General features: G+C 44.8%; 1 protein-coding gene and 1 long non-coding RNA gene across 4 annotated transcripts in view; one reads left to right on the top strand and one right to left on the bottom strand.

Moving 5' to 3' along the window:
* The first annotated feature begins 1,886 nt into the window (after nt 1-1,886).
* On the top strand, nt 1,887-16,804 carry LOC103548156 (uncharacterized). Its single transcript, XR_544184.2, has 3 exons — nt 1,887-2,223; nt 15,471-15,529; nt 16,149-16,804. It is a non-coding gene; the product is annotated as an uncharacterized lncRNA (long non-coding RNA).
* The window catches only part of IFT52 (intraflagellar transport 52), a 32,387-nt gene continuing 8,947 nt past the window's right edge, over nt 3,997-27,436 (bottom strand). Inside the window, exons 7-14 of one of the 3 annotated variants that reach the window (XM_008515787.2) lie at nt 24,637-24,763; nt 21,147-21,233; nt 19,679-19,747; nt 15,538-15,692; nt 10,359-10,446; nt 9,278-9,386; nt 6,640-6,785; nt 3,997-4,269 (exon numbers count right to left, since the gene is read on the bottom strand). In XM_008515787.2, coding sequence (XP_008514009.2) covers nt 4,222-4,269; nt 6,640-6,785; nt 9,278-9,386; nt 10,359-10,446; nt 15,538-15,692; nt 19,679-19,747; nt 21,147-21,233; nt 24,637-24,763 — 829 coding nt within the window. In that variant the 3' untranslated portion in view covers nt 3,997-4,221. Of the gene's footprint in view, nt 4,270-6,639; nt 6,786-9,277; nt 9,387-10,358; nt 10,447-15,537; nt 15,693-19,678; nt 19,748-21,146; nt 24,041-24,636; nt 24,764-27,436 lie in introns of all 3 variants that reach the window. The other 2 variants (XM_070589280.1, XM_070589279.1) reach the window with 2 other exon arrangements.

The raw sequence follows: 27,436 nt of genomic DNA, 5'->3' as shown, positions 1-27,436 counted from the left end.
ACAAAGATGTTATGTTACCATGATCACACAACTAGTGGACTAGTAGCTTGAAGCAAAGCACCTATAATTTGAAATGTAAATTTGGAGAGTACTATTTGTGAAAATATGCTGAAATGATTGAAGCTGGGTTATAGCCTGGGGCTAGTCATAATGAGATGATCCAACCATCCATAATCTCCAGAAGCTCATCAGTTGATACAGGAGACAAGGAGTGAACAGAAAATTAGCTCAGCACAGGTGAAGATAAACAGCAGGGGTTGTGTGTGCCCAAGCAACCAACCAACAGGGTCACTGAAGGCTCTTCAGAGCTGGTGATTTAGGACTTTGCAAGGTGGCCAATGTGGGGAACGGTGGTTCAGGCAGAGGGAATAGCCAGTGCATGTCAGGGAGAAGGAATATTAGGAAGTACTCAAGGATTGACCAGAGTTGATGTCATTCTTGACTCTTCTCTCTCATCACTTATCTGATCCTTCTGCAAATTCTATAGGCTCTACTCTCAAACTCTACCTTCAAAATATATTCAGTAGCAAAAGCACATGAAAAGAAGCTCAATATCATCTCATTAAAGAAATGCAAATTAAAACCACGAGATTTACACACCTATTAGTACAGCTAAAATTAAAAAGACTAATCGTATCAAATGCTGGTGAAGATGGGGAGCAATCAGAATTCTCAAATACTCCTGGTGGGAATGTAAAATTGTACAACCACTTTGGGAAACAGTTCAGTAGTTTCTTAAAAATTTAACATATACATCTACCATATGACCCAGCCATTCCAATAAAAATGAATGCATATGTCCATACAGAGATTTTTACATAGCTTTATTTGTAATGGCCCAAACTGGAAACAACCCAAACATCCATCAACAGGAGACTGGATGAAGAAATTGTAGATATAAAACAAATTTTTCCATACAGTGGAATACTACTCAGCCATAAAAAAGACACTGACACAATACGAATCTCTAAATAATTATGTTGAAAGAAGGCAAAGAGTACATACTGTATAATCCCATTCATACACAAGTCTGGAAATTGCAAACCAATCTATAGCGACAGAACCAATCTAAAGTAACACTGGTTGTGAAAAAGGGATTACAAAGAGACACAAGGAAGTTTTAGGGAGTGATGGTTATGTTCCATTTGTGTGACTTTAGGGATCCCACTTCAATCACTGGGAGAAGTGTGAGGTCACTGATCACAGGACAGGGCAATCAATCTCGCCTGGGCTTCTTGGCGCTCATGTCAGCCCCGGCTGTGCCCTCAATTATGCAGTTGCAAAGGGTGAGAATTTGGTCTCCTGGAAACCATCTAATCCAAATCTCTTGTGTTCCTGATGAGGGAGATGAGGCTCTGAGATGAGTGCCGGGACCCTGGGTTACCATATACATACACCACGTCTAGCCCACACCCCTAAGCTCCACTCTGGGCTTTCTGGGGCACCAGCTTTTGCAAACACTTAGTTCTTCCTCTTGTAACGTGGCCACTTGCAGTTCAGCAATCAAGCAGGGAAGGACTCGCGGGTTAGGGAGTTCGGGCAAAAAGTCACGGAGGGACCCGCCGATAAACGCCAAAACCTCGTCCCTAAGCCAGTGGGAAGCGACTGCACAGGCCGGCCAGGCCCCAAGGCCGCGCTTGACGGAATCATCACCCTCCTCTGTGAAGACGGAGAGAGAAAATCGGTCTTTGGAATCTACCTGGCAGTCTCTCGCTGCCCGCGGTAACCCGAAGCAAGTGACGTGACCTGTTTCGAGGCGCAACCCGTGTAAACCGAGGCCAAGGGCCCCAAGTACTCTGACCGCGGGGCCCGAGCCTGGAGACACACAGCGCCCACTTTGGGGCGCGCGCCCCGGCTCCAGCGCCGCGCGAGGCATGGCGGGAGTCGCGCCGCCCGACGTCACCGGGGGCGCCTGCGCTTGGGGGTCGCTGGGATCTCGGCTGCTGGGTTGTGGTGCCCTGGCAGTCTGGCCCGGCGCTGCTTCCTCGCCGGCCGCTCGGGTCAGCCCCGCGCCTTCGGAGTCATCGCCCCTGGAGGTGTACCCCGGCGCCTGCTGTTTGGGGTCGTGCGGAGGACGGATGAAAAGAAGGCCCAGGGGATGAGAGGGAGCGGGGCGAGTCCGTCGCCGGCCTCCGACATTAAGGGCCCTGTTGACCCCCGTTTGCCTCCAGCCGTCCTTGACCCCCCGTGCGGGTCAACAGCCCCGGACAAGCTCCTAACACGGCAAGTGTCCTTCATGCTACTTGTCACCGTTTGCGACTCTTGCGAGGTTAATTCTCTCCGCGATTAGATTGTGAGTGGCAAGAGCGCAGCCCTAGGATGAAACATTAGTAGGCTTCCTGTTAAAACTTGGTATGAGCAAGATTTGTTACTCTTTTTAGAGTATATATTTCTTCCTGCGTCTTGAAGGCAGCGGAAGAAGTTGCTAACGTTGGTTGCAGAAAGGGCAGCTGAATGGCTGAAGAGGGTGAAATTCTTCCTCTTCAGTATTCTTAAGTTCGTGCTCAGGTATTATCTAGTTAAATTTTTAATTAAAACTTTTTAAAAATTAAATTTAATTAAGGCATTTGTGGCGCTCTAGCACCTTTTAGGGAACAGAATTTGAACACCTTTATTTTGTTTTACAAATAAGAAGTAACTTAGCAAAAGCCACAAAGCAGATCTATGAAACTAAGATGCCACAAACTTTCCTCCTTGCTCTTGGGGAGAGGACAGACGTTTTCTCGCTGACTGGTATCTCCCTTTTCTAATGTTATCTCCTCTTCATTTGGATACTAAAGGTTCTCCCATCAGAGATGTATTTGAATTCAACAAATAGAATCTCCAAGTTATTTTTATGCTGTTATCTGCTAGGACTGGTACTTTCACTATTTTTTTTAAGATTTTTTTTTTCCTTTTTCTCTCCAAAGCCCCCCGGTACATAGTTGTATATTCTTAGTTGTGGGTCCTTCTAGTTGGCATGTGGGATGCCACCTCAGCATGGCCTGACAAGCGGTGCCATGTCTGCGCCCAGGATCCAAACCAGTGAAACCCTGGGCCGCCGAAGTGGAGCACGCAAACTTCTTAACCACTTGGCCACTGAGGCCAGCCCCCAATTATCAATTTCTATGTGAACAAATCAGATTTTGAGACTGGACATATTTTCTAAGCCTCAGGGATTTCCAGCTATTTACTGGTTATTTCCACTTGTATGAATGGCCATCATCTCAATTGGATTCTTATGTTCACCCAAAACAGCTCACCCTTCAGAATCCCCACCTTCTAATAGCTCCACCACTGTCCCAGGCAATCAGGCTCAAAATCTTGCCAATCTGACCTTCAACCTCCAGACCAAACCTATTTCAAAATGCCACCTTTCCTATAACAGCACCTTAGTCCACATCCTTGTTACTTCCTCTTGGGTACCACACTCCCTCCCGAAATGGCCTTCCTTCCGCAGTTCCCATCTTTATAGAACCCACCAGCTAAGCTTTTCCGTTGTGCCACATCCCTTACACACTGGCAGTGGCTCTGCAATCTTCTCTCTTTCAGGGTTCCCCAAAGCTGGTACCCAGTGTATTTAGTACACTGCTGTGCATTTCCACATCAGCTGCCCCATTCAAGCAGGTAGTCTCTCCCGTTGTCCTTGGGACAGATGATCACATTTTGCCCTGCATTATATTAGACTTGAGTGCTTTAGGAGCTCAGAGGAGGGGGACAAAGTGTGACAAAGTAAAGCCTCCAGATGGTTGTGTCCTGTAAGCAGCTGGGAGATGAAGGGGTGAGTAATCTATGTGAGGAAGGTGTGTGTTTAGGATTTTATCTTTTTCATCAGGTATGGTGGGGCAGACAGACGGTGCGGGTTGTTTGTTTTGTATCCTTTTGAACTAGTCCAAGAACTGTACAGTATTCACAACAAGCTTGAGAGTTATTTATCTTTGATAAAAGAAATTCAAATCCAGAACAGGAGTCGAAAGAAAAGACTTCAATGAAAGACCATTTCATAAATTATAAAAGTAGATTCAATCAGATTTAATTTTAAAAAATGGAATGTATCTTACATAAAGATCTTGTAAGTTAGAAATGTTGTACCTATCTGGGCACTACAGAAGATGCATAGGCCTTCCAGAGCTCACAGAGGAAAGAGTGTATAGAAAATTTTGATAAGCAATGGGGAACAATTAAAAAATAGTTTACAAAGAGAGAATAAGGAGGCAGAAAATGCTTCAAGAGGCATGGTCCTCAGAAATTATTCTGGAATGCCGTTTCACTTGTATCAACATCATGTTCCTGGATGAGGGAATAAGACAGAATTTTAGTATTTCAGTACAAAGCCTGAAATGTGAACTCTTTAGGGTTTTGGACTCTGATTAGAGATTCTGAATTATCACTAATTGGGACACATAGGTAACCTCTGGCGGTAAGGTTGAATCCAGCCCAAGGATCAAGTTTTCACTAGTAGACAGCATGCTTTTGACCACTATGCACCACCCACCATGAGTAGGGAGCAAATGCAGTTGGAGGCACTGATGTGAAGACCATACCAGGCTTCTTACCTTGGCCTTGGGGGCCTGTCCCTCCCTTGCCACCAGGGTAGGTACTGTCGGGAATCTACCTAAGCCCCCAGCCCACATTTCAGTGCTAAGCAGCTATATCAATGCCTCGCCTCTGGGTTCCCTTCATGGCACTTATCTCCAAGCACTGTAATTTCCCATATGCTCCTGTCTCCCCCACTGCATGGAGCTGAGAGAGACAACAAGGACTGCATTTATCTTGTTCACTGCCATAGCCCCGACATCTACACCATGCCTGGCACATATGAGGCATTCAGTATGAGTACCCAGCAGAGCCAGCCCCGTGGCAGTAGACACACCCTAACTGGTCTTTCCACTCAGCATCTAAAATCCTAATTCCATAATATATGAAAAACGGAGGGGGCCAGCCTGGTAGCACAGCGGTTAAGTTCGCATGTTCTGCTTATTGGCGGCCTGGGGATCACCAGTTCAGATCCCGGGTGCGGACATGGCACCGTTTGGCAAAAGCCATGCTGTGGTAGGTGTCCCACATATAAAGTAGAGGAAGATGGGCATGGATGTTAGCTCAGGGCCAGTCTGCCTCAGCAAAAAGAGGAAGATTGGCAGTAGTTAGCTCAGGGCTAATCTTCCTCAGGAAGAAAAAAAAAAAAGACAATCTCTCTTTATTCTGTTTTATAGGCCTCCCACCCCCATTTACCGTATCATGAATGCCTTCCTGAGTCCTTAAATATTCTTCTAAAACTTTTTTTTTTTTTTTGATGAGGAAGATTAGCCCTGAGCTAACATCTGTGCCAATCTTCCTCTATTTTGTATGTGGGATGCCACCACAGCATGGCTTGATGAGTGGTTGTAGGTCCATGCCTGGGATCTGAACCCATGAACCCCAGGCTACCAAAGTGGAGTGTGCAAACTTAACCACTATGCCACCGGGCTGGCCCCTCTTCTAAAACATCTTTCATCTTATGGATACACCCTAGATATTTAACCAGTTCTCTACTGATGAAGATTTTCCTTCTGTTAAAAACAATGCTGCACTGAGCATCCTGGTTGGTAAATTTACATACATTCAGGATATTATTAAGACAGATTCTGAGGATTAGAATTGCTGGGTCAAAGGTATATACATTTTTAGGGCTTTTGAATAACATTATAAAAAATATCTCCAGAAAAGTGGAACCAATTTATTCTCCCATCAGTAACACATGAATGCCCATTTACCAACAGTGATGGGGCATTTAATTTTAGAAATCCTGTCAAGGAACAGAAAAACCAAAGGCCAGGCAAAATTTTAAAGTTCTTGGTCCTCAGTCCAGAGAAAAATGATTTCTTTTTTCTTTTTTTTTTTTTGAGAAAGATTAACCCAGAGCTAACATCTGCTGCCAATCCTCCTCTTTTTTGGCTGAGGAAGACTGGTCCTGAGCTAACATCCATGCCCATCTTCCTCTACTTTATATGTGGGATGCCTGCCACAGCATGACTTGACAAGCGGTGCATAGGTCCACACCCGGGATCCAAACTGGCAAACCCCATGCGGCCAAAGCAGAATGTGTGAACTTAACTGCTGCGCCACTGGGCAGGCCCCAGAAAAATGATCGCTAATATATGGTGCTGATCTCATGTCCCACTGCTCTATCCTTTGCTCCATTCTCTCCAGCCACACTGGCACTCCTGTTCCTCAAACATGCCAGGCAGAGCCCAGCCTCAGGGACTTTGCACAGGCCTTCCCTCTGCCTGGGACACTCGTCCCCCAGCTGTTTACATGGCTAAATCCCTCAGCACCTTCAGGTCTTTGCTCTAATATCAGCTTTGTAGTGAGGCCTACCCTGACCACCCTGTTTCATGCTGCCACAGTCAGCACACTTGATCCCTCTTACCCTGCTCTACTTGCTTAACATCTTCCGGCAGACTGTGTGATTTACTTATATATTATGTTTACTGTCTGCCTTCTCCAGCTAGAATGTAAGTTCCATAAGTGCAGGGATCTTTGTCTGTTTTGTTCACCTAGCAGATACTTAACAAATTACTTGCAGAATGAATGAATGACATAAAACACGAGAAGTCTGGTTTATGGATGATCCCACCACTTGAAGGGCTCCCGCTTTATTGAGCCTTCTGTGCTCTGTACCTGGTTCAGTTTCTTGAACTCCACCACTTGGAAGAAGATGTGCTCGAGGATATGTTTGGCATCTTGTTGGTCCTTTGGTAGTTTATTGGTTACTCCGAGAATGTCACCACACTTCCTGACGTAGAATTCCAGGTCTTCTTCAGTACCTAAGTACAGTTGGGGCAGTTAGATTAACCCTTGACTTCTGCCCTTCCCCAAGTACAGACTTACTGTGGTTTAGGAATCCCTCCCGTCAGGTTCCTACATCTCTCAAGACCACTCACCTCTTCCTAGGGTAATGTGACCAAAGGACTTAAACAGTGACAAACTGTAGAGATCTCTGATGTGCTGCTTTTATAAATTAGGACAAAAGGGTGACATTCCTAATTAGAATAAAGCTGGACTGGTTCTGGCTTTCCTATTCCCAGATCCAGCATTCCTACAATGCAAAGAACAGGAGCATCCAGTAGGAGATCAAATTACCATTCTCTGAATGCAGTGAGGACCACTATAAGAAGGGCATACGGCTATGTTAAATAATATTTATTAGAGCAATATTATAGGACAGGAAATTAAGAAAAAAATCACCCAGGGGCTGGCCCCCTGGCCAAGTGATTAAGTTCGCGTGCTCCGCTGCAGGCGGCCCAGTGTTTTGTCAGTTCGAATCCTGGGCGCGGACATGGCACTGCTCATCAGACCATGCTGAGGCGGCGTTCCACATGCCACAACTAGAAGGACCCACAACTAAGAATATACAGATATGTACCGGGGGGCTTTGGGGAGAAAAAGGAAAAAATAAAAGCTTTAAAAAAAAAAATATATATATATGAAAGAAAAAAATCACCCATAATTCCACCAACAACATATCCCTGTGAAGGTATCCCCAGCAGCCCTATATCGAGGATGGATAGCCATTACTGCCCGTCTTACACTATACTGTAATTTCTTTTTTTCCCTCTGAGTTTCTAAAGTTATGATAGAAATGTAAGTTTTTAATTAAAATATTCAAACGATACAGCTGCAAAAATCTCTCGCCCTAGCTCTATCCCCCGCAATTCTACCTAGGGTAATTACTGCCACGTATGCCTACATATTTACATATGTGTAAAAAATGGCATCACACTATAATAGTTCTGTAAGTTGCCTTCATCATTTAATGATATAAAATGGAAATTCCATCTCAAAGCTTATGCTCTGTATCTTTCAACAGATTGATAATATTCCACTTTATTTTATATATTTTTAACCAGTCCCCCTACTGATGGCCCATTAGACTGCTGCCTATTTTTCAAATGCTACAATTAATATCTCTATAGCTGTATCTTTTTTGTTTTGCATTTCTACAAGGATTTCTGTAGGATAAATTGCTAGAAAAGCAACTGATCCTTCACAGGTCTATTATTCCTACTGGACTAATCACTCTGTCCTGCTCATTTTTGATTGCCCAGCACCTACCACAGTGCCTGGCACAGAACAGAGACGCAGTAAAGGTGTTTTACACTGAACTCTTTTTTTTTTTTTAAGATTTTATTTTTACTTTTTTCTTCCCCAAAGCCCCCCAGTACATAGTTGTATATTTTTAGTTGTGGGTCCCTCTGGCTGTGTTATGTGGGATGCCACCTCAGCATGGCTTGATGAGCAGTGCCATGTCCCGCCCAGGATCCGAACCAGTGAAACCCTGGGCCACCTAAGCAGAGCGTGTGAACTTAACCGCTCGGCCATGGGGCTGACCCCATACACTGAACTCTTTTCATTTTTGCATACTCCTTTCTGGTCTTTGGGCACATACAGATGTTCACATAGTTGGGATCCCACTGTACATGCAGTTTTATATCTGCTTGCTTCCTTTAGGATTCTCACTTAAATTCTATCAGTGTCACTCCTTGGCCTTTGTTAACCTTTATAATGACTACATGTTGTTCCATCAGTTGAATATGGCACAATTTACTACCATTCCCCTGCTAATAAACACTAAGGCTATTCCCAATTGTATTTTATTTTTAAAATAAATAATGTAGTAGTCATCTGTGTACCTTCATTTATCTTCTTAGATTGGATTTCCAGGAGTGGGGTCACTGCCTCTAAAAGAATGGTAATTTTATGCCTCTGAGCACATGTGTACAGGCCCATTTGCTGTGCTGGAGGCAGTGCATGTCAGGAGGAGCACTGGGCCAAGAGCCAGGAGTACCGCTCACCATGCAGCTGTGGCTTGGGGCCTCATTTCCTCATCCACATGTCGTGGGGGGCACACTTGACTCTCACTAGGATCCCTTCCAATTTTGAAGTCTCTATAATTCTTTGGCCCTGACTAAATTTTCTTATTTAACTGCTCCTATGACCAATGATCCAGATTTGCTAAATGGCAGCCAGGATCAGAATTCATCCTGCAGTCACTCAATAGGTCAGAACTAAAGACCTACAGGGATTAAAGCTGAGACCTTGGCTTCTGCTTAGCATCATATTTTAACTCACTAGGCTAACTGGCCTCAAGAGAAACAATGAACATCCTTTATAGGAAATAAACAAGAACTGTGATTTTATACTCCTGTTCATATTTTGTTCTCCCTAAACAAACTCTAAGCTTTCTCTCATGGCAAATCTCAAAAGTTTACAGTTAAATAAAACTCAACAAAAGAAACAAAAATTTGGCAAAACTTACACTTATTGGTAATCTGAGCAAGCCGTGCCTTCTCAGAGGAGAACGTCTCATCTAAGTCAAACAGCTCCAGTGGAGGAGGTGGTAATTCTCTGAAACTAGGAGGGAAAACCTAAAAGGAAATAAGGTCTTTCATGAAAGAGCATATCCAAAGCTGTAACTGACGGTGCTGAGACATAAGGGAAACGGGAGGCCAACTCAGCGCTTCCTTGGAGGAAGCACCCAAACGCCCTAACCCACTAGACCATATCAGGCACCACGACTAGCCCACTGTAAACCAAGCAGAACCAGCTCTAACTACACTGACCAAGCTGAAATACCAGTGCCCATTAACTCATGCAAGGACACAAAGCTTGGGGCTTATTAGGCTTATTTGTACAACTTGTTTTTCATTTAATCATGAGTTCTTTAGGGACAGAAACTGGGGAAGCAGATGTAGATTAGTGTAGAAAGTGCTGAACTTGGAGCCAGAATTTGCAGGTATGAACCAGTGGTGTGCGGATAAATGTTTAACTGTCAGCTCTCAAAACATAACAAAAAGCTTAATCTGTAGCATTTGTCATTTTCTGTGATGTAAATACTTCCACCATGGCCAATTTGAAGCTACCAAGATGAAGCCAGCTGGCTCCTAACATTCCCTAATGTGGTGGGATAAGACAATTTTGAAGGAAGTTGAGTTAATGCTGGACTGGAATGTTGAAAAATAACCTATACACACATGGCTATCCCCCCGCTGTTAGAACTGTGCTATGCTTCTGAGTGCCTGCTACTTGGAAAGCTGCAGTACAATGCTGTTCCTCCTTTTTAACCAGAATTCTCATATATACACTCCAACCCAACAAGGTGGGAGATGTTTAACAGAAAAGTCACACCCTTGATTTCTCAGTTGGGAACTACACCAAATGGAAGTCCCTATAGAATATTAGTAGATTTGGTCTCTGTGCATGTTTAGAGCCAGAGAAATGTAACTCCATGAGGAGTGCCACCAATGGCATATGGAGGGATCCAAGTGAGGGGCCCAGCTGGTGAGGGAAGGGCCACAGGGGGCGTTCTGCAGCGGGGACCCCGAAGCACACCTACTCACCGCTGGCTGAAGGGCTGGCAGCGGCGTCTCAAACTGAGGTTGGATAAGCTGGAGAGGTTCATGTTTCACATTTAGCTGTTCATGAGCCCTGTGTTAATAAGACAGAAAAGCAGAGAGCAAGATGAGGCTGCGGCAGAGCACGTCTGACCGCACACACTGCTCTTCTCCATCGAGTCAGGAGGTTCAGCGCTGCTGCAGAAAACACCCAGAACGCGTTGTTACGTGGAATGTAATGATCCTTCCAGGAATCTACCGTATCGTACGGCATGACTATGGAGAACTGAGAGGGAAATTTCTTTCAAGTTTCTAATCAGGCTTCTCCTAAATAGGCTTTTTGTTCTTACCCAATGGACACTGAATCTTGTAACTCACTGTGTTTCCTTATTTGTTTTCACCATCAGAAGACAGGTGTCAAACCTGAAGTCTGCTTCTCCTTCTGGCAACTGTACAGATCTGTATAATATGCACTTCTGAGTGCTCATTCACTCAAAAATTGTTTACTGAAAATTGACTATGTACCAGGCAGGTTTATACACCAGGAGTACAGCAACAATGAAAAAAAGAGACCAAGGCAGGCCTTTGTGGAACTTACATTCCAGTGGAGGAGAGACACACAATAAACAAACCCAAGCTGCCAGGTATTAATAAGCATCACAAAGAAAAGCAAATCAGGAGAGAGGGATAGACAGGGAGGGGGCAGAGAATGCAGCTGGTCAGAGAAGTGGAGGGAGGAGGGGAGGCGGAGTCCCATGCAGAGGCAAGAGCAAGGAGAACAGAGAAAAGAGTGCTAGGCATTTTCACAGAGCAGCAGGCTCCAGTGGAGGGAGAGTGGCCAAAATGAGTTTACAGAGGTAAGTGCTGGTCTTACCCTTGGGTTATTTTTAGATTGTGGCTTCCCCTTTGGCTCCATTCTCTCATTCATTTATTTTATTCTTTTGCATCGTACATAATTTTGTAAGCTGGGTGAACGCCTCTGGGAATGAGGCAGATTAAAATATACTCACCCAATTTAAATCATATACACATTTTGGCCTTTCAAAATTAAGCTAAACAAGCAAATGCCAACAGGTGTGGACAAAGTTCATTCCTGCTTCTATGTATGAGGAGAGGTCTGTGACTGCAGAAAGGTGATTAGCTGAGTTTATTGCTGTCACCTCCTCCACAAGTCCCAGGGGTTTAAGGAGACGCTTCCCTAGGAATGAGCAGAATATCCCCATGGAGGGAAGAGAAATAACTTTCACTGAGCACCTACGGCATGTGATGTGTTGTACCTGACCCTGTGCTGGGCACTTAAACTTATTTCATTTAATCCTCAAAACAACCGTGGACAGTGGGAATAATCTCTTAGGGACAAGGAAACAGGTGAGAGATGAAGCAGCTTCCCAAGGTCACGTGGTTGAGAAGCGACAAAGGCAAGATCAGAACTCAGACCTGGCCAGTCCCTCCCCTGAGAAGCTCCATGACTCGGTCTACCGAGAAGGCAGAATGTCATTAGGGGCAGTTCTAAGCTCAAGGTCCCACCACCTGCACACTCACACAGAACCCAGCCGCCGAGCCCAGGCCTCGGTCAGCCTAGGCAGGCCTGTTCTGTTCTCTGTCCCCAGACAGAGCTGAGTGTGCTCAAGCCTTGTGTTAATAATAAAACAAATTCCACTGTCTTCCCTTTCTCCACTCAGCTCACCACCTGGCCACATCTTGCTCCTACTAGGAGCCAATATGTACTTAATGGGGGTGTGGGATGAGTGGAGAAACTAATCTTAAACCCAAGAAAACCTAATTGAGAAAGCTGTCCTTTACAGGAAAAAGGGAAGAGTAAATGCCAACGCTCAACACAAATCTGTGCAATGGAGCTAAGCTGTGTGTTTCCAGAATACTCTGGCCTGACCTCTGACCCTGCATTTTCATCATCCTGTGTCTCGATCCCCAAACCACCAGACCATGATCTCAGGGCAGGGACCCCACACTGTGTGTCTCTACCTCCCACCCACAGGCATCGATAAATACCAGACAGCAAATGAAGTTACTTCAGAGCAGCACGCTATAGATCACACAAATATTTAAAGACTAACTGAATTTTACTCAAAAAAGAGAACTTGCCTTGAAAAGATGTTACTGGCAAATAAAAATACCCAAGAGCACCTCTAGAAACCGTCAGCCCGTAACTACTGCCCTTTGCTGTGGTACGAGAGACAAATACAATGAAAAGAGCCATCCAAGCCCCCAGAATAGCCACTGAAGACTCTGCTGACTCTAAAATAGCAGACAGTTCCAGTCAGTCCCTGGTCAACACTGCAGAGCCGTCACAGTGGCCTGGTCTAAACCACATCGAGAGAGCAGCAGGCCAAAACGGCAGAAGGTGGTTGGACCTCAGCCGGCTTGGGGAGCAGCCTGATGTATCTTTTGTTACTCTGAGAAAAGCCCTGAACTGCAGAGGAGGAGCCCCGGGGCCCATCTCTGGACCCCTTGCTTCCGTGTCATTTCCTCCTCCCTTGGCGTCCTGGGACACTGCTGCCCACAGGCCCCATCCTGCCCCTCCAGCTGCTTTTCCCCAGCTTATCACAGGGCCTCTTCTTCTCCTACCTCTCAAGCAATGGCAGCTGTGAGGTCCTGGTGTGAGCTCAATTCCCACTCTACTTCTGTCCCTGGGTGTCACCTGCCCTTCCCACAGCTTCCCTCACTGCCTTATCTGGACCCCTTCATGTCTACACTGGTTCCACCTGCATCTCTTCACAGGGAAACCTCTCAGCCACTTTAGATTGGGAGGGCCGGGAACAGAACTCACTTCTCTCCTCTTCCTGCGTGCTTTGTGCCAGTTAACAGCATCACCGGTTGCTCAGATCCCCAAGGAGTAATCCGTCTCTCAGACATCTCCATCACAGCCTCCCAGGGCCCATGTCTTGTGATTCTTTCTTCCCAAACATCTCTTGAAAGCACACTACTACTCTTCCTAACTCCACCTTTCAACCCTCCTGACCTGCTGCAACCACCTCCTGACTGGCTTTCTTCACTTCTACTTTTTCTTTATTCCAATTAATTGTACAAACTGCTGCAAGAAATTGTTTTGGTTGACTCTGGATTACACAGTCAATCAAGTCCCTCCTCTAGAGGTCTTTACTAGGACCTCATTTTTGAATTAGACCCTTGCCCTGAGCCTCAGGCTGTTGTCTTTTTTTTTAAAGATTTTTTTTTTCCTTTTTCTCCTCAAAGCCCCCCAGCATATAGCTGTATATTCTTAGTTGTGGGTCCTTCTAGTTGTGGCATGTGAGATGCCACCTCAGCATGGCTTGATGAGTGGTGCCATGTTCGCGCCCAGGATTCGAACCGATGAAACACTGGGCCGCCGCAGCGGAGCACGCGAACTTAACCACTTGGCCACAGGGCCAGCCGCAATCAGGCTGTTGTCTTGACTTCTTCCTTCTGTAATGTGCAGGCGTATCTCCTCAAGTGCTGGTGCTGGAGAACGTAGAACAGTATGTTGCAGGTGACTTAAGAGGATCAATTTTTAAACAACCAAGTTGGCTTTTTTTTTTTTTTTTTTAAAGATTTTATTATTTCCTTTTTCTCCCCAAAGCCCCCCCGGTACATAGTTGTATATTCTTCGTTGTGGATTCTTCTAGTTGTGGTATGTGGGACGCTGCCTCAGCGTGGTTTTGATGAGCAGTGCCATGTCCGCGCCCAGGATTCGAACCAATGAAACACTGGGCCGCCTGCAGCGGAGCGCACGAACTTAACCACTCGGCCACGGGGCCAGCCCCAAGTTGGCATTTTTTTTTTTTTGAGGAAGATTAGCCCTGAGCTAACTACTGCCAGTCTTCCTCTTTTTCTGCTGAGAAAGCCTGGCCCTGAGCTAACATCCGCGCCCATCTTCCTCTACTTTATATGTGGGAAGCCTACCACAGGATGGCTTGCCAAGCAGTGCCATGTCTGCACCCAGGATCTGAACTGACGAACCCTGGGCCACCGAGAAGTGGAACGTGCAAACTTAACCCCTGCACCACTGGGCCAGCCCCCAAGTTGGCCTTCTTAGAAGTCAAGGCTAAGTGCAGTGCAAATGGCAATTAGGAATAACCTTCCTTGGCTGGGCACGCCTGCACATGTGAATGTCTAGGGCTTTGCTCACATAAGCTACATCACTGCAGAATGCTCCCTCCCAGCATCCCCGCCTGCCTCCTGAAATCCTCACCCCTTAAAGTGCGACACCCAGCCCAGTGCCAAACAGACACGAGGCCCCCAAGAAATGTTGGCTGAAATAGTTAATGCCTGGCTAAGTGGGCCCCTTTTTCATAGAGTCTTACCTGCTCACCTCAGCCAGAATCAAATTCCCTTTCTTCATTGTGCCCATGGCCTCTAGTTCTATTTTCCATTCAACATTAATATAATAACCTTGCATCACAGCTTTTGTCTGTCCTCTCCATAAAACCATAAACTTCAGGCATAGTGCCTGACACAGAGCTCTGGAAGTCTTCGTTGAACTTGAACATAAGTATAGGGCTAGGAAGTTAGACAGTCATCTGTAGCTCCACCCTCAGCCTTTGGTTCATCCAGATGTAGATCCCACGCCAGGCCAAAGATGCTGAGAAATGTTAGTCCCTGTCTGTGACATCAGGGATGGCAAACAACAACAAGAAACGGGCAAGAAAACAGGGTAAAGCCCTGGCTTGAAAGTCATTCAGGCCTGGCTTTAATCCCTGCTCCCACCTTGGGAGAATAGCTTAGCCTCTTTAAACCTCAGTTTCCTCATCTGGAAACAAGGCAGGTAACTCAGGCTGACTGAAAGTATTAAGTGAAGTAACAGCGTGGAGTGCCTACAGGGTGACCAACCACCTCGGTTTACTGAGGGGTTCCTGGGACCTGGGACTCTGTGCTAAAACCAGGAAAGTCGCGGGCAAACGGGAGTAAGCTGGTCACCCTGAATGCCTGATACAGAGCCTGGAACACAGCTGGGGCTAATGATGCTGGCATTTTCATCTGCATCAACACCCACCCCACCCCCCCACCCCTACCCCCACCCCCCCCACTCCGGCAATATCCCAGCTGTCTTTGTCGATCTCTTCATAGATCTGAGAACGTTTTGCAAACCACGTTTGCCATGACTCTACCTCTCGTCCCCAGGCTCATGTTTTCAAACCAAATGCTCAGAACGGAGTGCAGTGCAGCTCAGAGAGCCACAGGTACTGACTTGATGACCTTGGGGAGGGAGGTGGTATCCAGCTGGTAAATGGACAGGTCGAAGAGGGTGGTGAAGTCCCGTGGGTTCTCATCGCCCTCCTGGAGACACACTCGAAGCCGCTCTGACAGGGTGGCTGTGTCGGGCAGCATCATGTAGTCAGAAATCTGAAAGCCACAAGAGGGTTCCTTTCAGCAGACCAGGAGCAAGAATTTAATCTCTCTAGTCTCCAACGTCTCAGGTCTAAATCTGTAATATTTATATTCTCTTGCCAAGAGATTTCACTGTTCATGATCACTGACAACTAAACCTCAAATAAGCCACTTTATGTGGTAAGAGGAACAAAAGTCACTTGGCTAAACTCCAATGCTGGCTAAATGCAACTCTCCAATTACTCACGCCAGGACTCACACAGCTGAATACAGCTGGAGAAACACACAGCTGTGCTGACTGGTCCCCTTCTAATTTATGATCACTGATCTGAGTGCTCAGCAATCAACTGTTTTACTCTAGTTCATTCACTTTCCCACTCTCCTAGGGAATACTTTCCTTTTGTCACTTCAAACATCCCAAACAATTATCCCTTTCTTAATTTTAGCTGATGACCTTATTTTCTATTTCAGTGAGAAAAGAGAAGCAATCATAAAAGAAAGTCCACAAGCTCCCACTACAACATCTATCCACCCACCAGCATCTGGGCCACGCACTGCTTTCTCTCCTGTTATGTGTACAAAACACCTGTGACCCCAGCACAGACAACCCCTCCACTTGGACACTAGATCGTGGCCCTTCTCACCTAATGAAGGACACACCTCCAGCACTGCTGAGAGCCCTTAATGATGACACGGGCTGTGTGGTATAATAGCAAAAACCCAGGAAAACCTCTATGTCTGCCACTAGGAGACTGGTCGAATATACTGCAGTACAAACAATGGAAAATACAGTTTTCAAAAAAACAAACAAAAGAAAGCTCTTTCTGTATAAATATGGGAAAATCTCCAAGACCTATTGGTAGTTTTAAAAAGTAAGGTGCTGGACAGTGTATATCCAGTGTGTATGTAGTACCACTTGTGTAAAACAAGGGGGAAGGAGAGTACACACACACATATTTGCTTATATATGTATAAAATATCTCTGCAAGAACACAGAGAAACCGCTAAGACTGTGGTCACTGGGGAGGGGGCAAAGACAGAAGGAAGGCACGCTCATTGTGCATGCTTTTGAATTCCCAACTGTGTGAATGTATTACCTATTCAAAAAATAAATTTAAATAAATGCAGGCTGGCAACAAGAAATTTATTCCTAATTGCCCTTTGAACTGCATTCAGCCTTGACTTCTAACAAGGCCAACTGGATAATAGTTTAAAAACTGGTCTTCTGAAGTCACCTGCAACATACTGTTCTACATTTTCTAGAGCCAGCGCTTGAAGAGACATGCCCGAGCATTCCAGAAATAAGAAGTCAAGACAAACAGGCTCACTTTTTTTATATCTCAAGGGTCAAAAACTCCCGCAATCCTCAAACTTTTTTTTAACAAGAGACAAGGGAAGAGCATAGACAAACAACTGTCCTTCCGGACAACATTTGGCTGTTTTTGTGGCTTCAACCCTCTAACAGGACAGTGGGCTGAAGGTGACAGCAATAACAAGGGCGCCAACTGCCAGGACACACACTGAGAACACAGCACAGAGATCATTAATGGCCCAGCAATCCAAAGGGCCTGAGGCGGACTCCTCTCTGCACAGAGGCCGGCTGGAAAATCCCAGTTCAGAAAGCCATCACGGCCTTAGGTACTCAGATAGAAACATAACAGTGCTCCCAAGACCACTGGTTTTCACGACCCTAGCAGATTTTGAGGTTAAAACTTATGTAAATTCCTTTAGCTCTTTATTGAGCCACCATTTTATTAAATAATCATTTAAAACTGAGCTCGTCTGGGTTTGAAACCCACTCGGATATAAAAAGATTTGATCTGAAATCATAGTCAGGAAGTTCTGGCCTTCAGAATTTCTTACTTTGCAATGCTACTGGATCTAGTGTTTCACTTTCCAAAGCCTCACAACACAAAGGACGTATTTCCCCAGGTCGCACCCCTAGAAGATGTACGAGACTGCGCGGTTTTAGAGAATGGCCTTCACAACACTATCTTCCTCTGGTTTTCTACTGATGCTTCCCTTCTGAACAGTCCAGTGTCATGGGTGGTGGGCAGTGAACAAGAGCAGAAGAAAAGGTGCAGGCTCCAGCATCAGCCTGATGTAGGCATTAGTAATGGCTTGGCCAGGTATTAATCTAAGTAGGTGCCTTGAAGAATTTACTTACTTCAGTTTGCTCAGCTAGAAAACAGGAAGGACAGAAACTTAGCAGGAGCAAGGTGGCCACACAGAACAGGAGCAGATGCAGCACTGCTTAGTGCTGCTCTCTCGACCCACGACACTCTAACTAGGATTGGCAGCTGCCAAACACGCCGTCCCCTCAGACTTGGCTCCTGTGAGGCGTGAAGAGCGAATTCCTGGATGTACTCCAAGTCTTTTATTTTGGGGGCTTACATCACTTTTCAGGAGGAATTTAGGCAAAAGATCCATAAACTTAATGTTTCCATATAAGGGAATGTTTTAGACATGTGGCTGTCCTCTTTCCTAACCCAAATCAGCCCCTGGGAGGCCACATCCTCAGCAGAGAGGAAGCGCTCGGTGGACCACCTTTCTGATTGCCTCTGGCCCACCTCCTGCTACCCAATGCCAGGAAATAATTTCCCTGACATTTCAGAGTTTAAGAAACACTGAAGTGGGGCCAGCCCAGTAGCTGAGTTGTTAAAGTTCCATGTGCTCCACTTCAGTGGCCCAGGTGTGCAGGTTTGGATCCCGGGTGCAGACCTACACACCACTCATCAGCCACACCATAGCAGCATCCCACATACAAAGTAGAGGAAGACTGGCACAGATATTAGCTCAGGGCCAAACTTCCTCAAGCAAAAAAAAAAGGAGGATTGGCAACAGATGTCAGCTCAGGGCCAACCTTCCTGAAAAAAGAAAGAAAGAAAGAAACACAGAAGCAATTGCAGAATGAGCAGACTTTGATTCAGGAGACCTGGGTTTGGATCCCAGCTCTGTGCCTGCTTGCTATTTGAGCACACTGCAATCTTACAGAATTTCAGTTTCCTCATCTATAAGATCAGGGGCTGGACCCATGGCCAAGTGGTTAAGTTTGCACTCCGCTGCGGTGGCCCCGGGTTTCGCCTGTTCAGATCCTGGGTGTGGACACGGCACCACTCATTGGGCCATGCTGGGGTAGAATCCCACATGCCACAGGTGGAAGAACCCACAACTCAAAGTATACAACTATGTGCCAGGGGGCTTTGGGGAGAAAGAGGAAAAATAAAATCTTTAAAAAAAAAAAAAAAAAAAGATGGGAATAAGACCATCTACCTCACAGGGCTGTTGTAAGGATGAAATAAGATGATTTACATGGAAGTATATGCTATATAGTGCCTGATATATAATAAATACAAAAGTTAAAAAAAAAAGTCTTAAAGAGGGGCTGGCCCCGTGGCCGAGTGGTTAAGTTCGCGCGCTCCGCTGCAGGCGGCCCAGTGTTTCGTTGGTTCGAATCCTGGGCACGGACATGGCACTGCTCATCAAACCACGCTGAGGCAGTGTCCCACATGCCACAACTAGAAGGACCCACAACGAAGCATATACAACTATGTACCGGGGGGCTTTGGGGAGAAGAAGGAAAAAACCAAAATCTTTAAAAAAAAAAAAAAGCATCACTTCTTTCCATCTGTCTTATGATAAAGCGAGAGCTAGATATTCCTTTGGAACTGTTCAAGTGGTGCTGAGAAGCTGGACACACTCTTTTTTTTTTAGATTGGTACCTGCGCTAACATCTGTTGCCAATCTTTTTGTTTTCTTCTTTTCCCCAAAGCTCCCCAGTATGTAGTTGTATATTCTAGTTGTAGGTCCTTCTGGTTGTGCTATGTGGGATGCTGCCTCAGCATGGCCTGATGAGTGGTGCCATGTCCGCGCCCAGGATCCAAACCGGCAAAACCCTGGGCTGCCAAAGCAGAGTGTATGCACCTAACCACTCAGCCACGGGGCCGGTCCCTGGACCCATTCTTTATCTAAAAATGTTTCAGTGATTCCCAGCCTCCTACCTCTGGGTCCTCAGCATCAATCTGGTTTAGGTGGATGTCTCCTGTCGTGAGCCACTGGAAAACAACATCCTGGATTTAAAAAAAATAAACACAGAATTAGACACTTGGTTATTTGAGAAAGCTGAGGGGCAGAACTAGAGAATTAAATCAACCAAGAAAAAAACGTAAGGGGAAAAAGATTAAACCAGTGATTTGAAGAAGGGTAGCCACCCGTCTCTTGGTGAAATCATATGAAAACTTAAAATCTTTCCTCACCCTAATGCCACTTTTACTATGAGAAATTTGTCATTTATTTTAGAGCATTCTAACCTCTAACCACAAGCCAAAATTTATTAAAACTTGTTCACAGTCCCAAAGCAATCCCTATTTAATGTGCTGATGACAGTCTTAAAAGTGGAATATACCTAGATCCCCAGAGAATGTGTCTAGAGACATTGGAACTTCATGTGGATGCCACAGAAACAAGAGCTGAAGCAATCTCCCAGCACAACAGTTATGAGAAAGCCCAGTGGGGGCTTCTTCCCCGGCAAGTGATTCACTGGATCACACTCGCGTCCAGCTCTGCATGCACGGCCTGGCGATCCTCACCCAAAAGATTTCCTCTGCACTATTCTTTTTTTTTTTTTAAAGATTTTCTTTTTCCTTCTTCTCCCCAAAGCCCCCAGGTACATAGTTGTATATATTTTTAGTTGTGGGTCCTTCTAGTTGTGGCATGTGGGACGCCGCCTCAGCGTGGCTTGATGAGCGGTGCTAGGTCCATGCCCAGGATCTGAACCTGCAAAACCCTGGGCAGCTGAAGCACAGTGCGCAAATTTAACCACTTGGCCAGAGGGCCAGCCCCTCCTCTGCACTATTCTGACAAGCAATTGCAATTCCTTTACCCCATTCTCCACATCAGTCCGTGACCAGTTCTATACATAACCCCTCCTAAAGGCCACCCCTGTGGGCCAGCCCTCCCCTCATCCACACCTCCACTGCCTTCATTCCGTCCTCCTCCCCTCTTGCCTGGCTGACCCTACCAGCCTCCTGACTGGCTCCAGGCTGCCTCCTCCTTTCCACCTCCTGTACACCTACAGAGTGTCTTTCTACAACACAGCTCTGACTGTGTCCAAGGCAGCTGAACACCCTACAAGGGCTCGCCATGGATTTCTGCAGAAACTTCAAGCTCTTGGGCTTTGCCCGGAGGCCCTGGCTGGGCTTGCTCCTCACCACTCCTCCAGGGTCAGCTCCCACCTCAAGCTGGCTTAGAAATGCTCGCCACATCCTTCTAGGTTTACTTCTCTGTCTCTCACTCTCTCTCTCAGTGTAGACATTGCCTGACTCAGCTTTGTACTCTCAGTGCCTGGCATATAATGGGCTCTGAATAGCTGGTTTTAAATGAATAGATGAACCTGGCAGTATTTTTTTAAATGACATGAAAATCATGCTTACACATTATACATTAATACGATAAAAGAGAAACGCTTACCATGATTTTGCTGTTTTCTTCTTTATCCAAATATTGATCACTAAACATGTGGCATGAGCCAAGCACTGCCAGCTTCCCACCTTGGCTCTGTCGATGACAAAGTTCTGATCAGATACTCTGATCCCCAACTCACTGCATGCATCATCCTAGTCTCCAAACACTTATCATCACTCATGGGAGCAGCTGTCTACTATTCTAACAAGGGCCAGTTCTCCTCAGGATTTTAATGGTCTAGAAATACCAACTATGATAATAACTACATTCTAACCTGCCTCTGATTTTAGACGTGTATGTATTCTTCTATTTGACTGTCACAAAAAGCACTATGAACTGGTTCTACAGCATTTTCCTATTATTAATTGTCTTATAAATGAAGATCATAACCTTGAAGGGAAAACAAGATAAATCCAAAAATAATCTGGAGAAAATTAAAGACATTTATGAGTACCAAAAAATAGTATTGAACTTAAAGATCCAAATGGAAAACTAAGCCATGAGCATGAAAAATTCACAAAAGAGGGGCCGGACCGGTGGTGCAGCAGTTAAGTTCGTACGTTCTGCTTTGGCAGCCCGGGGTTCACCGGTTCAGATCTCAGGTGTGGACATGGCACCGCTTGGCATGTCATGCTGTGGCGGGCGCATCCATGTATAAAGTAGAGGAAGATGGGCATGGATGTTAGCTCAGGGCCAGTCTTCCTCAGCAAAAAGAGGAGGATTGGCAGCAGTTAGCTCAGGGCTAATTTTCCTCAAAAAAAAAGAAAAAAAATTCACAAAAGATATAACTGGTTAATAAGAAAAATTTTCAATATTAATAATTTTAAACTAATCAAAACAAAATATTTTTGCCTATCAGATTAATAAATAGAAAGAATGACTACTAACAGTGTTGGTCAGGTTTCAGTGAAATAAGTTCTTTCACATACTGTTGCTGAAACTGTCAACACACGCAACAAAGCCGTCTGAAATACAGAGAAGCTCTGTGCGCAATTTTATAGTCATAACCACAGAAAGCTAGAAGTAAATCCAACTGTTCAACCACAGAAAAATGGTTAAGAATAACGGAACCTCCCCCGGTTGTTAAATCATATATTAGAAAGGGTTTTCAGTAACATGGGAAAATGCTTCTGTCATAACATTAGGCTAATAAAAAAGTACACCATAAACTGCACTTCTATCCTAGTTTAAAGCCTGCGAGGCAAACAAACAAAAATGGGGCACAAGGAAAAGTAGGCAAAATGATCGAAACGCCAGTCTGGGTGGCCTCAGAGCAGTGCAATGGGAGGCATTCTTTCTTCCGCCTTCATCTGTTATTTTTCAATTTTTCTACAATGAGCATGGATTACTTTTGTAGCGAGAAAAACAGTACAATATTAAAAATACAAAATGCAATCAGTTTTCCTATCAACATCACATACAGGGAACAGGCACAGTTATAATGGCACTAGGAAAGAATTACACCAAAGCCAGAGACGTCAACAGACACACACACAATTCCCATAAATAAAACAAAATCTGCAAAGCAAACTTTGATTTGTACCATGTTATGCAATTGCTTTCATGTGAAAATAATACTATTACTACACCATAACCATTAAAAATAGATCAGTTACTGAGAACACGAAGTGAATTTAGTGGAATTCTACAGGAAGAACGGAGAAGTGACTGAATGGACTGAGTCCGACTTGAATCCACCGATGTGAGTAAATACAGGAGGAGTGAAGGACTTTTCCTTCTCACTACACTCACAGTTAGGCTTATATTTTCTTTTCTTCAATCTTCTTTTCCTTACTTGATTTATTTCAAATAGATTATAGATCTTCCATTAACCTTTCACTCTGTCCTGACAGACATTCTACCATTGTTTTCAGCTCCTTTTTCAGCATTTGTCTATAATTTGTTCCAATTAAACAAGAGTATGTCTACTCAAGGCCTGATTTGCTCCTTCGATATTAACGAGTCTATCCTGGTAAACCAAAGACCTGGAAAGGTTCGTGATAACCTCAATGAAGGCAATGGGCCTGCAAGGAGGCAGAATCCCCCAGGGCTAGCCTGGCTCTGATTACAGCTTCCAAAAGGATGGAGAGTGGCCCCCTCTCTGGGATCTCTGGCTCATCTCACAAACTTACGAGTGACGGGCAACAACCTGTCTGAAAGATTATATAAGGCAGGGGTAAAAGCCTGTAAGGAGGAGAAAATAGGCTTTAAATGGCTAGGCAATCGGCAGATGATAATCTCATAAGTTCTAAACAAATCGTCACACTTAGCACAGAATTTTGAACCCAACAGATGCTCCATAAAAACCCACTGATTAAGCCAGGTAAAATTTCTGTGCACAAATCAAATAATTATAGTTTTAGTATTAAACTACCAGAGGCCCCTAAAAAGAATATCTCATTACTTTTGTGCTATAAACTGACGGTTTATGTAACTAATTATTTCCGCACTCAGAATCATTTAATAAAACTTTACACCAATTTTAAAGCAGTATTTCCAGCTGTTAGGGAGAGGCTACCTGCCATAATAGCTATAGGAATTTTGTCTAAATAATCATCTTTCAAACACAGCACAGACATTTATTTACTTCCTAATAAAATGAGGTCAGAGCTTTTAAATATGGCAGGGAAAGATAAGACCCAGGTCCCACAAAGAAAAATAGAATTGTGAGGAACCGGGGACATCTAGGTCTCTGGAGAAAATCGGCGAGGTCAGCTGGTGAACTCTGTCTCGGTGGTCAGATGAAGGCAAGTACAGCAAAACATGAATTAAAAGGCAGAGGAAAAATGGGGTCATAATGATGAGAGCTGTGTCCTCTGGGACCATCTGTTCCCACATTTGCGGGGTCTCCAGGATGAGAACTGGACAAGCAGTCTTCTGACGTGTTTTCCTGAAATAAACTAAAATAACAGCAGCGTGATTCCATGCAGTTGGGTGTGGTTTGTTAACTCGACCTTTCCCTGAATGGACTGACTGAGGGGACAGCCCGCAGTCATAGCCCGGATGAAAAGTTATTTAAGAGTTATAATCCAGGGGCCGGCCTGGTGGCATAGTGGTTAAGTTCACATGCTCCACTTTGGCGGCCTGGGGTTCGTGGGTTTGGATCCTGGGTGCAGACCTACACACTCCTCATCAAGCCATGCTGTGGTGGCGTCCCACATACAAAATAGAGGAAGACTGGCACCGATGTTAGCTCAGGGACAATCTTCCTCACCAAGAAAAAAAAAGTTATAATCCTCATTGCTCATGTAGCCTCATGCTGTAGTGGAAAAGCTTTGGATTTAGAATGAGAAGAGCTAGGTTTAGATCTTGACTCCATCAATTACTGGACAATCCATTGTTTCCTCATAAGTAAAATGTACATAACTGAAATATTACTTTGCAGGACTGTTGTGAAGGCCAATGAGAAAATATATGAAACCCCTCCGAAAACAGTAGTTTTTACTATTTCAATAATAAGAACAACATATCCACCCATATCTAGGAAAGGCTGTACCTTCGAGTGATAGAAAGCCAGAATGGGTCTGTTAAGTGGGAAACAGACAGAGCCTGTGGACAGAATAGCCACTGCTGGTTTCATGACGCTCAACGTGGCACCAAAAGGATAGACAAAGGTGAGAGCCCTGTAAGAAATTAAAGAAACATTCAAATTAAAAAAAAATGAATAAAATATTTTTGAACACAATCTCAGTGTTTCTTGAGCAATTCATCATCAAACAAAATTTCCTTAAGCTTTGGTTTCTTAACTCGAAAATTGGTGTAACTCTAGCTATAAGTTTAATAAAGATTTTTAAGAAATATGAATATAAATTAACAGAAAGTGTAAATGATTCTAACTGGAAGAACTAAATTAGCCCCTGTGGGGAAGGGGTGGGGGAGAGGGGGCCTCTCTGAACTGAGCTAGAGCCATATTGAGCCCGCTCCATATGACAGGTAAACATCTTCCTCCTCCTCAGAGGTCTGACGGGTGCCGTCTCTAAGAATCACCACCCGTCACTGGGAGGGTGTGTTAGCAGCTGAGAGTTTACATGAACAGAGGCGTGCACTCACCCCACACTGGGCTGCCCTGAGCCCCTCCTCCACCCTCCACTGTCCTAAGGAAGACGGAGAGTATCTGTTTGACTTGGGGCACCTGGAAAGGGTGTGGGATGGAGCGGGTCAGGGTGGGGTGCAGATCCTGGGGTGAGGCCAACCCATGCAGGAGGGGTTATCGTTTTACTGAAAGAAAGCTGGAGCTCTGCAAAGGTGGTTGTCTGAAGGAAGCGCTCTCAGAATGGAGAGAACCAGGAATCTTAAAACTAGAGCACAAAGTTAGAAACATGGGGTGGGAGGAGGTGGGGGAGGGCCCATAAGGAATCCCATAAAAAGATTTTAATTTCCCTTTTCCCTTAGACCATGAGAAAATTGTTTTCAGCTTAAGTTTAAAATTATTTCCTTCCCGAATCAGTTTTCCTCATCCCTTCAGTAAAGTTTCATCTACCCCTTTTACAGATCATGTGTGAACGAGTAAGACGAGCTGGGTGAAAAGTCTGGGAATGTGGCTACAGTAGAGAGAGGGGAAAAGGGACACAGTAAAACACAAGGCTAAATGAGGCTGTGAGGCTCCAAGAGGACAAAATATTTCAAAGCAAGAGGCAGGATCACTTATCCATGTCTCAGAGCCTACTGAGGAGCCGTGCTGCTTCCGGATGACCCAGGAAACAAATAACCGGCCATTTGCCCTTCGGTACAATTACCGACGAGGTCACGACGCGACAGCAGGTAAGTCACTATGCCTTATACCTTATAAGGTATAAGCACTGTCACCAGTGTGACCTCACTGGAGTTTCCCAGCAACTTTGTAAGACTAACATTGTCCCCATTACACAGAGAAACAGAAGCTAAGAGTTACTCCATCCTGGGTTACCCTGCAAGCAAGACAGGAAATCTGAAACTTCTAACCCCACAGTTCTTTTACCTACATCAACTGGATGAGCTGACACAAAGCTCGAGAATTAGACTGTGATTCTTGAATGTCAAAACTGTTAATTCTATAAGTTGCCACACATTTTTCCCCTTTATGACTTCACCTTGGTTTCATACTAAGAAAGCTCTTCCCTACTCTAAGATTATAAATATTGACCTATGTTTTCTTTCAGTACTTTTATGGTTTCATTTTTTTTTTTCAAAGATTGGCACCTGAGCTAACATCTGTTGCCATCTTTTTTTTTTTCTTCTTCTTCTCCCCAAAGCCCCCCAGTACATAGTTGTATATTCTAGTTGTGAGTGCCTCTGGTTGTGGTATGTGGGATGCTGCCTCAACATGGCCCTATGAGCAGTGCTATGTCTGCGCCCAGGATCCGAACCAGCGAAACCCTGGGCCGCCGAAACAGAGTGGACGAACTTAACCACTCAGCCACAGGGCTGGCCCCTATGGTTTCATTTTTAATATTTAAAGTTTTAATCCACCTGAAATATATTTTGGGGTATGGTCTGAAAATGGAAATGTTTTTCCAAATAGCCAAAACTATGCCATCTATTTCCCGATAATTTAAAATGTCACTTTTAGGGGCCAAGCTGGTGGCACAGCAGTTAAGTGCGCATGTTCTGCTTCAACAGCCCAGGGTTTACCGGTTCAGATCCTGGGTGTGGACATGGCACCGCTTGGCACACCATGCTGTGGTAGGCGTCCCACATATAAAGTAGAGGAAGATGGGCACGGATGTTAGCTCAGGGCCAGGCTTCCTCAGCAAAAAGAGGAGGATTGGCAGCAGTTAGCTCAGGGCTAATCTTCCTCAAAAAAAAAAGGTCACTTTTACTATAAACTAATAACCCCCACCTTCCACATATATTTTGAGTCTGAGTCTAATTTTTATTTACTTTTTACTATTTCTGCATTAGTACCACATTATTTTAATTATTAGAGCTTTGTCATATGCTTTAACCAAATAAAAATGTTCAACTTCTATGGGGCAAAATACCCCAAAGTACAAAGGTAAACTGGGAAAAATATTTGCAACACATGGAGGTCTATAAATGAATAAGAAAAGACAAACCAGCAACAGAAAAATGGGCACAAAGCTGTGAATAGGAAATTCATGGAAGAAATACAATCAGCCAGTAGACTTTAGAGGCCATCCCACTCAACAATAATCAAAGAAATGCAATTTAAAATAAAGAGGCATCATTTTCACTAGAACACTCCATGCTGGCAAGAGAGGAAAAGGGGTGAGTTCACAGGGACTGTAAGTGCTACAAACTGCCCGGAAGGCCACTGGCGATGTACCACATTCGGCAATGCATCAACCCAAGACCTT

Source organism: Equus przewalskii, chromosome 21, assembly GCF_037783145.1.
Source record: "Equus przewalskii isolate Varuska chromosome 21, EquPr2, whole genome shotgun sequence".
NCBI lineage: Eukaryota > Metazoa > Chordata > Mammalia > Perissodactyla > Equidae > Equus > Equus przewalskii.
The sequence above is the reverse complement of the archived record's forward strand: the minus strand, read 5'-3'. Positions and strand labels throughout refer to the sequence as shown.